This window comes from Myotis lucifugus, unplaced genomic scaffold (genome assembly GCF_000147115.1).
Source record: "Myotis lucifugus unplaced genomic scaffold, Myoluc2.0 scaffold_73, whole genome shotgun sequence".
Taxonomy (NCBI): Eukaryota; Metazoa; Chordata; class Mammalia; order Chiroptera; family Vespertilionidae; genus Myotis; species Myotis lucifugus.
This window is the reverse complement of record NW_005871121.1, coordinates 4,404,603-4,421,453: the sequence shown is the minus strand read 5'-3', so window position 1 is coordinate 4,421,453 and position 16,851 is coordinate 4,404,603. Positions and strand designations below refer to the sequence as shown.

The following is a 16,851-nucleotide window of genomic DNA, read 5'->3' as shown; positions in this document are numbered from 1 at the left end:
AGATACGCAGGCTTCTTTCACCACAGGTTTTATGTCCTTCAATAAGATAACATACACCATGAATCTCTAGGAGTGAGTTATATTAGGAGCATTCGCAAACTTCTACGATAATGGGACTTCACTTTCAAGTGTACTTCCTTCCAAACTTTCAAGTGAAAAAGATCTCAATAAAAGTTGGGAATTTACAGACCCACCTACAAAACCCACAGGAAGGTCTAGCATGGAGTAAGTGTTAGGGAGCAGTGACTTGGCAGGGCCGAGACCTGCTCTCTCTCTGCATTCTGCTGTCTGGTCAACGGGCTTCCTGCTATGCTGCCTTGCGGAGGTCCCCAACTGCTCCAGCTGGGGTCACAGGCCCTATATGGACCAACCACTGCAGCCAAGGGGGAGGGGGGGGACAAAAGTACCAGTGTCAGCCCTGTTTGGGTCAAGAGCTCACATGCTACATAGGCAGGCCCTTAGAAGTCCCGCCTCTCCCCTCTGCCCCGCCCCCCAAAAATAGGGGAGGTGCTGCTTCCCAGCAGGAGAAAAGAATGTTGGTGGATCAGTAAAATCTAAATTGCAAAATACCCTACCACACAGGATTCCACACAAAAAAATTTGTTAATTGTGAATCATATATCTTTCCACTTTGAAACATGACATGAAACTAAGGAAACTTAAGACCATCTCTCAACAGACAAACATGACTTCAAGAGGACCCCAAAGACCTAATTATAACAGAAGAAGCGATGACATGGACTACAGCAGAATTTAGGAATTGTCCTTATTAAAGGGTACCATGAGAAAGTAAAAAGGCAATGCCACAGACTACGAGCAGACCTTGAGGTTACCCAGAGAAGAGAGCATTCTGCAGCATCCACTCCTGCCTGCGTTTCCAGCCTCTGGGCGGGCCTGTCTGGAGAGTCCTGACTGATACCTGACTATTTACTATGTATTCCCTTCGGTCCAGCCAATCTTCTAAAACATATCCCAAGGAGACAAATGGACACGTATTCAGCGATGCTTGTGCACTGTGTTCACTGCAGCCTTGCATAGAAGAAACGCCAACAGTGGTTCAAATACCTTATGGCACACAGTATAATGCTCCACAGCCATTAAAGAGATATGACAGATTTTACTTTTCTGGACATGAAACTATTTCTAAGATATCTTATAAGATAAAGAGCACGTTAAAAACAAAAATACAGAGTGTGATTTCACAGTAAACACTATACATACACATAAATAGAAAGGATATACACTAAAATATTAATAATGGTTATTATTGGATGGAGACATTATAGGCTATTATAAATTATTAGAGGCCCGGTGCATGAATTCATGCACAGGTGGGGTCCCTCGGCCTGGCTGGTGATCGGGGCTGATCAGGGAGTAGGGAGCCAGCCAGCCAGTCACGGGGAGGGACTGCGGGAGGTTGGCCAGCCAGCCACGGGAGGTTGGCTGTGGGAGTGCACTGACCACCAGGGGGTAGCTCCTGTGTTGAGTGTCTGCCCCCTGGTGGTCAGTGTGCGTTACAGCAACCGGTCGACCGGTCGTTCGGTCGCTTCGGCTTTTATATATTTAGATTTTTTCAGTGTTTTGCGTTTTGTTTTTTTTCCCAAAGAATATGAATTACTTTTTAATTTATAAAAAGTAAAGCTATTTCCATTTGGAAAGCAAACAAACAAACAAATCCTTGTTTGGAAAGAGTGAGGCCAATAACTTGAGACACTTGTGGTTCCTGCTACTCTGAAGGTTTTCTTTTCTTTTTTCACCTCACAGACTGTCGATGAACTTACTTTTTCACCTGTCTATGCCTAAGGCTTGCAGATGAAACCCAGTGGTTCACACAGTGGTTTGTTATTAAAGAAGGCTTCAGTTTTCTTGTGAAAAAAAGTCTGATTGTGGGATTTTTCTTGGGGGATGGTGTTGAGCAGTAATCAATAACATCGCATTCTATTATTTATTCTAAAAAGAAATCATTCTCTTACTTAAGAACAGTAACAGTCCAAAGTCCCACTATTTTTCCATAAAGAGATTTAATGCAGTGTTATCTTTAAAACAGGATCAGATACTTCAAACATAAACAGAAGTATAATAATATTCTAACATGTATATATCCCTCACCCATTTTTTTGAATCATAACTTTTTGTGTACTTATAACCTTTAAGTTTTTTTTTAAATGTCTTATTGATTTTTTTTAGAAAGAGAGGAAGGGAGAGGGAGAGAGAGAAACATCGATATGAGAGAGAAACAGCTATTGCCTCCGTACGCACCCTGACTAGGGATTGAACCCGAAACCTGCGTATCTGCCCTGATGGGGAATCAAGCCGTGACCTCCTGGTTTATAGGTCAACACTCAACCACTGAGCCATGGCCAGTTGTACTGGTTAAAGGAGTTCCAATTTCACTGTTATTTTTCTTCAAGATGAGGTAGTTTGAGTGATTTGGTTTGTTCAAAGAGAGAAACAAGAGAAAAAAATATCTGGGTGTTTAGCATAAGATGAGCTAATGACAGAGCTATTTTTTAGAGAAAGGGCTGTCTGTCTTTCCTATGCTATTCTTTATGTCTGATACCTCTGTTCTCTGGTTTATTTATTGGCTTAAACAACAGAAATTTTTGGTCTTGCAGTTCTGAAGGCTGGACGTTTAAAATCAAAGTTTCTGCAGGGTTGGTTCCTTCTGATATCTAGGGAGAATCTGTTTCGTGTCCCTTTCCTGGCACCCAGTGGTTTGCTGACAATTTGGGGCATTCCTCGGCTTGTAGAAGCATCATCTCCACCTTTGAATCCATCTCCCCTGATACATGTCTGTACCCCAATCCCCTCTGTTTATGAGAGACCAGCCAGGCTGGACTAGGGGCCCAGGCTTCTCACCTTAATTACACCTACAACACTATTTTCAAATAAGGTTACATTCTGAGGTACTGGGAGGTGGGACTTCAACATAAGAGGCTTTTACTTTTTAGTCTAGTTTTGTAGATTTAAAAAAATATATATTTATTCAATAAAGTCCATTTCCCAGTTAGAAATTGATTTCTGATGAATAGGTTTAAAATTTTTTTATTACATTCCCTTTCTTTTCTCTTTAACCCTAATTGCTTAGGGACATCTTCCTCATGTTTTGTTGTTTTTCCTTTTCCTTTGTGCTTTTCCTTCAATTTTTTGTTTCTACAGCCTGTTGTCTCTTTTATTTCTTTATTTCATTCTTTCTTTTCTCTTGCTCTCTACCTTTGACTGCAAACAATATATGGCTATACTATCCTATATAATAAAAGGCTAATGTGCAACTAATAGGCCAAAAGGCAGAATGACAGGTCACTATGATACACACTGACCACCAGGGGGCAGACGCTCAACGCAGGAGCTGCCCCCTGGTGGTCAGTGCACTCCCACAGGGGGAGTGCCACTCAGCCAGAAGCCAGGCTCACAGCTGGCGAGTGCAGCAGCAGTGGCAGGAGCATCTCCCGCCTCCATAGCAGCACTAAGGATGTCTGATGGCTTCAATTTTTTGTTTCTACAGCCTGTTGTCTCTTTTATTCCTTTATTTCATCCTTTCTTTTCTCTTGCTCTCTGCACGAATTTTGTGCACCGGGCCTCTAGTATTTTTAATATTTGTTGGTCATTTAAAAAATGCTTAGTATAAGTGTTGGCAGTGGAAATGGGCCCTTTCACATTTCTGGGCACCCATCCATGGGAGAATGATGTTTAGTGGTAAGATTTATTGGGGTTGAAATAAATGGCTGCACCCAGGTGAATTTTGTAGCCTTTTTTTTTTTAACTGCAGAGAAGCATGATGGTGTGATGAAGATGGTTTTGAAGATAATACTTATTTCCTAAGAATAAAATTCCAGCCCAGCTGGTGTGGCTCAGTGGTTGAGCATCAACGTATGAAACAGGAGGTCATAGTTCAATTCTGGTCAGGGTACATGCCTGGGTTGCGGGATCTCTCATCATTGATGTTTCTATCTCTCTCTCCCTCTCCCTTCCTCTCTGAAATTAATAAAAATATGTTTTAAAAAAAAGAATAAAATTCCGTTGGGGAAGCGTCATAGAAATAAGAATTCATGGAGAAAAAGCAAATAATATTCAATTTGCAATGGCTATAGGTGAATATAAAATCACAACAATGTTTATATTCCATTGGGCATATTTATGATTGATTTAATATTTTTATTTTCGAACTTGCATCCATTGCAACTATTTAAATTTATGATGAAAATTTTACAAACACCTATAATTGTACACAATTATTTTAAGGGACATATTAGCAAAATAGTTTAAATACTGAAGTGATTGCTCTTTCCTATCTGGTGTTTTAGGAAGACACCTCTGGTCCTTTCTATTTATCCTTTAGAGATATGGAATTACGTCTTCATGGCTTACTAGCCAGAATGGTAAATAACTGACTTCAGTTTCATGTGCATTTACAATTTTCATATCTTCCTCTGTGTTTTTATGGGTATTTCCCCCTCTTTCTTATTCATTCAACAAATATTTACTGAACATCTACAGTGATATTTTCTAGGCCTTGAGGCTGTAACAGTATCACCAGCATCAGAATCAGAAACAACAACGAAAACAATAGAAAGGAAAAAGATTAATCTCACAAAGTGAGAATGGAGAAGACTGAATTACAAATAAAAGGATATCTAAAAACAATTTTGGGTGATGAGTTGTTTTGAAGTAAAATAAGGCACAGTAAGAGAATCCCATTGAAGGGGGTCTATTTCAATAGAAAAGAGCTCTCTGAAGACAATCATATTAAGGTATTTCAACTGGAAGTGAAGGGGGATATAACAGATTTAACAAAAGAGTCTGCCCTTTCAAATGAAAGTACCACTTTCATCTCCCCTCCCCCCAGTTACTTATCTGCATTCTTTCAACTTATCTTTGACAAGACCTATATACTTCATTTTGATGTTCTGTGACACAGAGACAACAGTAACATACGTTACCAGGTTTGAGAGGATTAGAGATAACGGACATAGAGCACCTAGCACAATGTCTGCCGACTATGCAGTAGTCTCCCAGTCAATCAAACCCAGTTGTCAGGGGACCATCCTTTTCTCACTAGTCTCTGTGTCTTCCAAGAGTGTTTTCCTTTGGGGTTAGAGATGCAGTTTGTTGCTGTAACACAGTGAAGGCACCTGAGTGATTTGGGGAGTGAATTGATGGGCCGGCCATATGCTTTTTTACTGTGAATGACCCGGGGACTGGTTTCTTTCATGTCTTGGCCTTCTGTCTCCCAGCCTCACTTGGTTCACTCCTTTCTCTCTCTCCCCATTCATCGTTTGTCCTTTCACATGAAAAACACAGTGACTTTGTTGTTGAAGATACTTATTGAATGAATACATAAGTGAAAAAGAAACAGAGGGAGAAAGAAGTAGGGATGCCGCTGTTTTCTATGTTATCCCCGCTATTTCTAATGGACATGATCTTGAATATATATTTCAATGTATATATTTAAAATTATTATTCTCTCAAAAAGTAATTGATCTCTAACGCTTTTTACATAAATCATGTTCATATATTGTCATGCATTAAAGAATCTACACTTGGCAGGTGTCATCCACCAAAAATGCTAAAGATTTGCTTGGTATTTAAGATCTAGCCTTAAAAATTCCCTGTCAAAAGGCTACTTGTCTTTTTACATGCAGTGTAAAATGCTTACATCAATGCTGCCTTTTCTTTATATAACTTAAGCACAAGGTCCAGTTGCTGTGTTATGCTTCAGGTTTGAGTATGGTGCTCTGAACAAGCTTTAAATAATACAATTGTTTCTTAATATGATGGATAAAATTGTTAAGTCCAATTTCAAGATCTTTAGAGGTACTATATAAGAAACCCCCAAACAAAAAACCTGTAGCTTTAGAGGAATCACCTACTTCCTGAAGCCATGTTGATTTAAATGATAAAGTATTAAATACTCATTTTATTTCATTCTTCTTTTAATATTCTGTTAATTTTAACATCTCAAAAGTCACCAGAGAGACCCCAAATCCGTCACAGATACCTGGGCCTCGAGTTTAATGAAGAGTGCAGCTGGAAGAGGAACAAAACACCAACGACTAGCAAAGCTGTCACTGGCAATTAAGAAATCCGACCCCGGAGACAATTGAACACGTGCAGTTTGGCTTTTAAATACGTTGGTTCCAGAAGCAACTAACTACCTATTTCCAGAAAATGATGCTGCCTTTTATGCTTCTTTGGATTCCTCTAGTGCAGCGGTTCTCAACCTGTGGGTCACTACCCCTTTGGGGGTCGAACGCCCCTTTCGCAGGGGTCGCCTAAGACCATCGGAAAACACATAAATAATTACATATTGTTTTTGTGATTAATCACTATGCTTTAATTATGTTCAATTTGTAACAATGAAATTGGGGGTCACCACAACATGAGGAAATGTATTAAAGGGTCGCGGCATTAGGAAGGTTGAGAACCACTGCTCTAGTGTCTCCAATGACTTCCACTTGTGGCCTCCTCTTCTGCAAGGTCACGGCTAACCCACATTCCTGAGGCAAAGCCCACACCCAGCCTGCAGGGCCAATTCACAGGAACCATCTGAATAGTGCTAATACCTCGCAGCTACCCCTTGGCAGGCAGTATCCAGATGAAGGGTAATGTGGAGAAGTTACACTCTGAAAGAAATGTCAACATCGGTTGGCACTAACAGTTACATGAAGCTGCTGAGAGACAAACAACAGGGACCAGGGGGTCACCCTGCCCACTGTGCTCCTAGCTGGAGGCAGTCTGCAGTCCTCCCTCTGCCCCATCACCACATGCCAGGGAGTGAAAGAGTAACAGGTGGCCTGACCTATTCTGATCTAGTATTTGTTTCCTCCTCTAAGCTTACTAGTATATAACTGAACAAAGCTCATATAATATCCTACATTGCAATGAAAAATCCTTTCAGCAAAAGACAGAGCAATGATATACACTCAATGTCCTTAACCCAATCCGCTCTTAACAACTCCAAAAATAATGGATTTGTTGAGAACTGAGGGGTTTAAACAGACTTAAATCCTAGGGCAGCAGAGTGAAATCAGGTTCTGGCATCACGACCTATGACAGGTCACCGTAACTGAAGGTGCTCAGGTCCCACGAGGTGTCCGCACCTGGTCTGGGCAACCTCCCATTTGGTTTTCAATTGCCAACCTGTTCAACACCTGCCCATGTCCACATGGTTAAGGGCTAACTATGAGTTTTTGGAGACCACAGCATTCAGGTTAGTAGGCTGTATTCCTGCTGCAGGGATCATGTTAACAGCTGGCAGCTTAGCAACTGCCACCATCTAATTTCAGTAAAGATTAAGGCTTAAAAATCCTTAGCTGGAAACGCTCCTGGCAGAGGCCAAAGGTGCTGGTAGAATTTTTTTTTTTAAATCTCAGAGCTTAATTTAATCAAAGAAAATGAATGTATCTTCAAGAGCATGATGGATTTAGGGGACTATATATTTATTGTCTTGACTGAATGGCATAAAAAGACTTAGCAATCAGTGTATATAAATTAGAAAGAGAACAGGCAGTCTTGTAAAAACAATGGTCAGAGCTATTCACACATATTCATTTATTTAACAAATACTTAGTTTCTACTCATAGTAGCTTATAAGAAAGACAATGTCCTTAGTTTCATGAAGCATATATTCTAGAAAAGGTAAAGAGATAATAAAAAATAAATATGTAAATAAAAAATAATTTTGATTATAGATAAATGCTCTGAGAAATATAATGTGACAGGAGTGAGTTGAGGGGTGATCTAGATTGGGAGGACAGAAGATGCCCATTTGAAGTGGCATGTGACCTGATCCCTAAAATGTGAAGGCAGAATGAGCTGCCAGGTAGCCAGCCAAGCCTCAACTGGGTTCAATAACAACAACAACAACAAAAACACAACAGGGGACTTAATTCAAAGGCATATTTGTATAGAAATCATATTTAAAAAACACACCCATATTATACATTTATCCGAGGTATCTTTTGATGACTTGGAGGTGCTAAACTCCAATTATTGGCATTTACCTGGGCGCAGAATATTACAAGTTAAAGGTGCTGCTCAGTGACAGGGAGGGATCCATCAAAGAGGAAACCAGGGGCCGGAATATGCAGGACCTTCTCTAGATGATGGTCAGGGGTATTCTAGGCGTAAGGGGAAGTCATGGAAGGATGTAAGCAGCAAGCTGGCAAAATATGAGTTACGTTCAAGTAGATTATTCTGGCAATGAAAAGATTGTAAGGATAACGGTGGAAAGTGGAAGCAGAGAGAACCTGGAGTCCGTGTGAAGGATGTAGGGGTCCCGTTGTATGGGAGAGCATATTTGCCGATGATACATCAGATTAAGGGTTAATTTCCAAAATATATAAATAACTTATACAACTTAACAAAAGGAAGACAAATAGTCCAATTTAAAAATGGGTAGACATTTTCCCAAAGAGTATAAACAACTCCACCCCTGCCGCCGCCCAGGACTGATCTAATAAAGCCTAATTTTCATATTAAAGCAATCAGTATATTAGAAACTCTCTTTTGCCTGTTGTCACTTAACCAATCTCCAATAAATACATGCAGCAATTGGGCTCCTTGGTATTTACCCAAAGGAGTTGAAAACTTATATCCACACACAAAATCTGCACATGGATGTTTAAAGTAACTTTGTTCATAATTGCTAAAACTTGGAAACAACCAAGATGTCCTTCAATAGTTGAATAGATAAACTGTGATTCATCCAGACAATGAAATACTATTCAATGCTTTTAAAAAAGTGAGCTTTTAAGCCATGGAAAAACCTTAGATGCATATTACTGAGGGAAAGAACTCAACCTGAAAAGCCTACGTACTGTATGACTCCAACAATATGACATTCTAGAAAAGGCACATTATGGAGACAATAAAAAAGACCAGTGGTTGCCCGGGGAAGAAGAAGAATGCACAGGTGGAGCCCAGAAGACTTGTAGGGCAGTGGAAACACTCTGCATGGTATTACAATGATGGATACATGTCATTTCATATTTACCCAAATATACATAATGCACAACACCAAGAGTAAACCGTAATGTAAACTACAGACTTAGGACCATCATGGATGTGTCAATGTCAGTTCATCCTTGGCAATGAATTATCAACAAGTGATGTTGATAATAGGAGAGACTATGTATGTGTGGGGGCAGGAGTTATATGGGAAATCTCTGTACCTTTCTCTCAATTTTTAAACTACAGGTGCTCTTAAAAATTAAGTCTTAAATAAAAAAGGAAAATTTTTTTAAAAAAATGTAAAACTCTATGCTTATTAAGAGTCAGCTGGGTGTGTTTATGCCAGTAACATGAGGTATTGAAATTATGGAGTTAAGTTTCTAAATAAATGTATGAAATATGACTATGAAAAAGAAGCTGCTATTTCTATGAAAAATCAGTTAAATGCTTTAGAAAAACTTGATAAAGACAAGTCACCAACACAAACTTATCAAATTAGATGTGAACAAGACATCTATAGATGGGAATAAAATCAAAATGTCCAGAAAGGTCTGCACTCAAACTGCTTGGTAAATGCATTTTAGTTCTTGTGTCAATATAAAGAAATTAAACCTGTAAACCAAAGAACATGACTTACAGGTGGGGTTTTGGAAGACAGCTCACAAAGAACTTCAAACGGGGCCCTTACTCAAAGCAAATGCTTGGGCTTCATATCAAAAGACAGTCAATGTGTGTGCACAGTGTATACACCTTTCATTAAATTAGTTGAAGGGTCAATGGGGGGTGGGGAAGGGGACATATGTAATTCTTCCAACAATAAAGATTTAAAAAATAAATAAAAAATTACATAAACTTACAACTAAATAAATCATATTAAAAACAATGGTAACACATACTAAAAAAAATGCTGGTTCTAATCACATAAGAAAAGGTTACATTTTAGCCATTAAAAATAAAAGACTGGCTGTTTGCAATGTAGATAAAACTACTTTTGACTACATTTTTTTACTTTTCATGAAATTTCTATGTCACATGGCACATAAATTATTTACTAATTGATAGGTGGACATATTGCTAGAAGATAGCAAATGACAATTTTCCTTCCTTGGCATTTCATCATATCATTCTGAGTTAGATCATTTAAGCTTGCTTAATGTGTGAGTAGGAATCAATGAGATTTTACAGACCGTTTTCTGTTAAGAATTTAAAAAATGACTTTTTTAATGTATTCCCATTGGAAATAAAATAGCTTAGGTTTATCATAGAATAAAATGACTACTACTTAGAAAGTTATTCTTTAATGTAAATTTAACTTAATGAATATATTATATGAGCAAATGTGATCCATATAAGAACCGGATGTCTCAGCTGTCAGTGTGGCCTGTAAGGACCCAGATATAGAGTTAAAACCCAGGGTGAAGGGAAGGGCCATTGACCAGCAGAGTGACCCAGAAATGTGCCTGCACCAAATATTCAGATGGAAGAGTTGTGTAGGGGAAAGGGCTCAGTGCTTCCATGCTCTCCCCATGTGTTCATCAACCTGGAAGCCCTCTGAACCGCCTCCTTTGGGTTTGTATGGAAGCTTTATTACACAGGCATGATTCAAAAAGAACAAAACATAAATCCACAAAACCAAAGTGTCAACCAAACTATATATTCTAGTAATTGTCTACACTCAGAATCCTATCTCAAATAATCTAACAGTCAAGTGACTTAAAGACCTAACTATGTAAGTGACATATGGCACATCTGTATAAAATGAGTGCTTTTATGTATAATGTTTATCTTTAAAACATCAGAATGATACACTGGTACTCAAGATATCATTTGATAATTCAGAAGACCTTCCAAATCTTTTCAGGGGATCTATGAGGTCAAAACTATTTTTATAATATTCAGGCATCATCTGCCTTTTTCACAGCTATTCTCTCATGAGTGTACAGTGAGTTTTCCAGAGGCTAAATTTGACCCAATATTCAACAGATCGAATGTAGGAACTGATATGAAAATCCAGCTGCTTTCTATTACAGCAGTCACTAAGGAGATGTACAAAAGTATGAAGGCCACTCGTTTCACTAAATAGTTTGGTTTGGAAAATAGCTGTTGTATATAAAAATGTAATTTGTGTTAGCTAGTAATGAACTTACTACTTTTATTTTTAAATAAATACTTAAACTTTATTTCAATTTTAATTTTTAATACAGTGAATATTGGTAGATATAACCCACAAAAAGAAAAGTTTGAGAACTACTCTCTTAGAGCAATTAAGTAACAGGAAGAAATTTACTAACCTGAACAAGAACAAAGTAACGTTTTTTCCATCTTTTCCAAACCTTCTGTCCAAGGGCATACAGATACCTGGTAAGAAAAACAAACAAGCAAAGTGTACTTTACATGTGTAATCATATTCCTCCCACCGGTTTTTTCCTGGAGACCATCCTGCTTAAGGCAAAGTCTAGTTAATTTGCAATCTGAGACATACGCAGCTTCGGTATTACAAAATGATTGAGCTTATTCTAGGTTCCTGAAAGGCAACTGATTTATGTAGTTAGTTCACACCACAAATTGAACAAAGTTGGAGTTAGAAAGGATAATTAGGGAACCAGTAGGAACTTTATTCTTATAGTTCTAGAGGCCTGGTGCACGAAATTCATGCACTTGAGGGGAGGTCCTTCAGCCCAGCCTGCGCCCTCTTGCAGTCTGGGAGCCCCACGATTGATCGCCCGCAGAGGGAGGCCCTGTCCACCGCCACCAGCTGGGTAGCCTGTGCCTCCCTCTATGGGGCAATCACAGAGCCCCCCGGCCAGTGGTCTGGGCCTCCCTCTGCGGGGCAATTGTGGCGGGGCCCCCTGACCAATTGCATCGCACCTGCCTTGGCGGCGGCAGTCAGTGCTGGGTCGCCACAGCGCCTGTGACCCAGGAGGGACCGAGAGGTCAGCAGTTCAGCCTGCTCACCAGTCCCTGCCCACCCGATCCTGCTGCGCACGCAGCCTGGCGTTCGGTCATCCGTTCGGTTGTTTTGGGTTACGGACCCTGGCTCTTTATATATTAGGATACTTCTTAGGAGAGACAAAGGCTAGGGATTAAGAATAGAGTACTCAATGTCTCAGCTGTCAGTGTGGCCTGTAAGGACCCAGATATAGAGTAAAAACCCAGGGCAAAGAGAATGGTCATTGACCAGCAGAGTGACCCAGAAATGTGCCTGCACCAATCTCAGCATCCATGTCCTCAAGTAGCAAATAAAAGGATGGGAGTTGCTGATTTCTAAGGTCTGGATCAACCTTATAATTTGGGGGTTTACCTGATTTACAGGATCATCTTGCTGAAAATTTCCCTAATTACAAAATTCTGATAACAATGAAGGTGACACGGTGTAATTTAACATAGTTTCAATCAAGGATTTGTTTAACTCTGCAATGCTATTAGTAATGTGAATTAAAATGATTAAAGTAGTCAATCATTTGAAAATAGAACTTACTGAATATACAGATGTAAGCTTAAGTATCAAGGGAAAAGAAGAAATTAAAAATTAATCAAGGGAGAGCATGTCATGGAGAGCTATTTTAAAATTATACCACAAACCCCCCCACACACCTCCTATAAAACTAGAAAACATTGTTAGAAGTTTAAAATATGACAAATAGAAGCTTAATTTTTAAATTAAAGCAGGCTTTTTCAATATTTTATCACAATCTCTTTTTTCTGGAGTGAAGGTTCAACATTGTAGATGCTGTTCAAATGAACTCAATTTACATACAGAAAAGCACTGCAGCTAATAGTTTATTTAAGGGCTTAGATAGAGTCTCTAGACTTTCACAATTTGTAGAACTGAGATGGTGGCTTCAACTTTTTGTTTCTGTGCAAAACAAAGCAAACGGACTGCTGTCCCCTTCTTGAAAAGTAATAGGGGCTGTTGGCTAAGGCGTGTTGAAATGGACAGGCACTCGTATTCACTGTTAGTGCAGTGCATGAAATCCCCTTTCTGCAGGCCAGCGTGGCAATACGTAGGCACAGCCCCAGTCTTTCATCTTGGAACTTATTCGGGAAATAATTAGTGGGCTACCTGGGTACACAGAACAGTGTTGTTTACATGATTGAAAACATCACAACTTAAGTGCCCAACAGTAGGTGAGTCGCTTAATAAATGTCATAGGCATAGAAATACCATGCTGCCACTGAGATTATGTTTTTGATAAGATTAGCAACATAAAGAATATCTCACTGTAGAATGTTATATGAAGAGAGATTCAAAACTACAAAGTGTAGGTAATGATTTGGAATTCGTAAAATATATTTGAAAATATAAGTAATAGTTATCTTTGAGTGGTGGGATTTCAGATGATTCAAGTTTCCTTCTTTAGTCTCTGTATTTTATAAATTTTCAGAATCAAACACACAAAAAAGGATGAAGTTATTAAAAGTCAAAATAAAAACTAGGCTCCTGCACTGGGAAGCATCCCCCACACTGCCCAAATCAATTAGCTATTTTCTTCCAGATGCATCAGCTAGCCGAAGTGCTTGGTAAACTTGTACTTGGCTCTCACAATACCCTTAATACTGTATCATCTGCGCTTGTGCATGTAATGGGAACTCAGTTACTGACAGAGACACCTACCGCTACTGTTCTCAGCTGCTCACTCTGTCCTCCTGAGGTCCCTGGAAGCCCGGGGCCCCACCTTTGCTCTACCCTCTGATTTCTTTTCTGTGAGTATGGTGAAAGGTGTTGAGCTGCTCTCTTTCTGTCTTTCCTATGTAATTCCCCTCTCCTGAAATGCACATATCCAACCTCTTGTTACAGGGTTAACAGCAATGACCTTGGGAGCTACATACTGTGGACACAACAGATGCCCTCTATCAAAGGGCAGTAGCAAGATGTGCACCAAATAGCTGCCTAGGAGCCACAGAGGGCATTTGGAATGACCTTTGCCTGTGACCACAGCCTGTTTCTCAGCTCCTTCAAAGTGCCTCACTTAGCATGTTGCCGGGCAACTGGGTCATACATAAGTGAAAGTGAATATTGATACACAGGCCATCAACACCACAAGCAAGTCAAGGGCAAGTCTTGCTGACAAGTGAAGGTACTGCATAAGGAATAATACCATCAGCTGCAACATCATTCAAAATGATGGCTCAACAAATCTGGAATGAAAAATGGATGGTTTTTCTGAAGACACAAAGCAGAGGGGTGGGTGGATGCATAAATGTGCACACTAGAAGATGTTCCACGGTAGAATAAAAGACAATTCAAGACTGGAAGCATTTGAATGTTGGGCTTTGAGGTATTTTGGGCTGTGGAACTATAAAAAAGAATTCAACTGAACATAAACAGAAGTCATAATTGACCTAATATATCTAGAAAGTAACTGGTCAAAAGAATTTTAGTCTCCGCATAAGAAAAAAATTACATTCAATGAAGATTAACTGCATAAAGGAAATGTTAGTTTCTGTCCTTTAGTTTTCATATTAGCCAGACGAAAATTTATGTACAGCAAATGGAATGAATGTAATACATCAGGAAAGATAACTACTGAATAAAAACACATCAAACTTAAACAAATTTGAGTTTTTTAACTATATGGATGAATTCTGGAATTAGGTACCACGTACCACTGTTTAGCTGTGTGTTTCCCCCCACCCCACTGGTATCAAAGCAGATTCTTGGCATAAGAGACACATTTATAATGGAGCGAAGAATAAAGAAAAAAGATGTTCATTAATATTGTTTAAGAGCAAAATCTCAAAACCATCAAAGAATCAAACAGTATGAAATGATAAGGCTGTCATGAAAAGTGATGCCAAAAAAGAATACGAAAAAAAAGAATGATATGGAAGAATTATTATGTTAAGTTAAAAAAAAAGCAGTTGCATGAGCTTATAGTATATGTATGGAAAAATACCTCAAAAGATGTAGCAAAATAAACTTGAAAAATATTTAATAACATAAAATGTAAAAGATAACACAAAATAATTTGGCTGGTGAGATTAAATATAAATTTCATATTCATTATGCCTTTTTAAAATTTCCACATTTCTACATGAGCATGTCTTCCAATTTTTTAAAACTCATGTTTATTGGTATAGTTTACATGAAGTAAAACTCACCCTTTTTTGGTTTATAATTTGATGAGTCATGTGATCAATCACCACTACAATGAACTTTCAGAACATTTCCGCCCCTCAAAGGTTGCTTCATGCCCTTTTATGATCAATCTCCTACTCAGATTTCTTACCTTTCAGGTTTTCGTTTTCCAGAATCTCATATAAGCAGAATCACACAGTTTGTAGCCTTTTGTGTCTGCCTTCTTTCACTTAGTATAAAGCTTCTGAGATTCATCCATGTTGTGTTCTATATCAGGAGTCCCTATTTATTGCTGCATATTATATTTCGCTGTATGAATTTACTTCAATGTATTCATCCATCCACCTACTGGCTATCATAAATAAAGTTGCTATAAACAATCATGTACAGGTCTTTGTGTGGGCACATGTTTTTCATTTATCCCAAGTAAATATCGAGGAGTAGGACTGTTGAGTTAAATTGAAAATTATATGTTTAACTTTCTAAGAAACTGCTAAATTGTTTTCCAAAGTGGCTGTAACATTTTGCAGTCATAGTAGCAATGTATGAGAATATATCCTATTTTATAATCAGAAAAATTACGATTATTAAGGATTTGGGGAAAGTAGTCATTATGGCTCCATAAAGAGTATTTGTGGTATGACTAAGTTGAATACCTATAGACCAAAGATGAGGATTTTTGTCCCTTTATCTTGAACACCGTGGAGGATCCATAAGCTTTAATGGTTAAATGGGTTTTCCTGTGTTCAAGGCTATTCTCAAGTTCTGGAATCTGGAGCAGTTTAAATTCTTTGTAGGTGAGTGGTCTCATCAGCTTTGGGAAGGCTGAAGTGTGGAGAGGAAGGAAAAAGAGCCAGAATCACTTAAAATGTGTTTGCAATCTGATAATCCATTCATTAGAAAGCATCTGTAAAGAAATCAAAATGCTTTTTCCCCTATCTTACCTTTATGACTAGCATTGCTGTTGAATCACAGTTCTTTTATTTTGTTTGTTTGCTTTTTTAAAATGTTCAATGTTAGGTCACAAATTATCTCCTTTATAGATAAAAATCCAATAAGATTTTTTATTTCAGAAAAAATACACTAAAGTTACATTTAACAGACTATGTTCTACTAGGCAATAGATTCTGTTCATTACACTTACATAATGATGTTCCAGTATTCTTAATTACTGAAAAATGAGTTGCTCTATACAGAGACTGTAATTCTATCTATAACAAATTTTTAAAGAATTTGTATACAATGTTGACTTGACTTCAAATAGTCATAATATATAATGTGATCTTTCTTTAATGATTTAGAAATAACTATAACATCTCAGGGTCACTATTATGAACATCAATTATAAGTACATACTTCCATAAAAGGAGGCGTGCAATCTAACTATTTGACATACAATGGCAATAGCATTAATTAAACAGATCCTTGGAAACTATTTATTTGCATTTATTTCTGTTTCATAAAAATAGTTTAGATTTTTTAAAAAATGTATCGGGGTGACATTGGTTAATAAAATTATATAGGTTTCAGGTATACATTTTCATCTGTACATTGTATTGTGTGTTCACCACCCCGAGTCAAGTCTCCTTCCATGACCATTCATTCCACCTTTAAATAGTTTAGAATTTTAAAAAGTTTATTATAAATTATTCTTGTCATCTGAATTCCAGACAAACTATTTTTTTTCTGCTTTATGAAATCTGATTTCACCCAACAAAGACATAGAGAACAACACGTGCATTTGTCATCCTGGAGAGAGAGTACCACTCTAGTGTGTCACAGATCTGTTGGTGGATCTGTCTGCAGCTGTATTTTTTTTC

At 38.2% G+C, this 16,851-nt stretch overlaps 1 protein-coding gene across 1 annotated transcript in view; it reads right to left on the bottom strand.

The window, feature by feature from the left end:
• Positions 1 to 16,851, bottom strand: part of CADPS2 (calcium dependent secretion activator 2) — a 378,380-nt gene that overhangs the window by 150,298 nt on the left and 211,231 nt on the right. Inside the window, 1 exon segment of the mRNA XM_023755323.1 lies at positions 11,244 to 11,310. Within this exon segment, the coding sequence (XP_023611091.1) occupies positions 11,244 to 11,310 (67 nt within the window).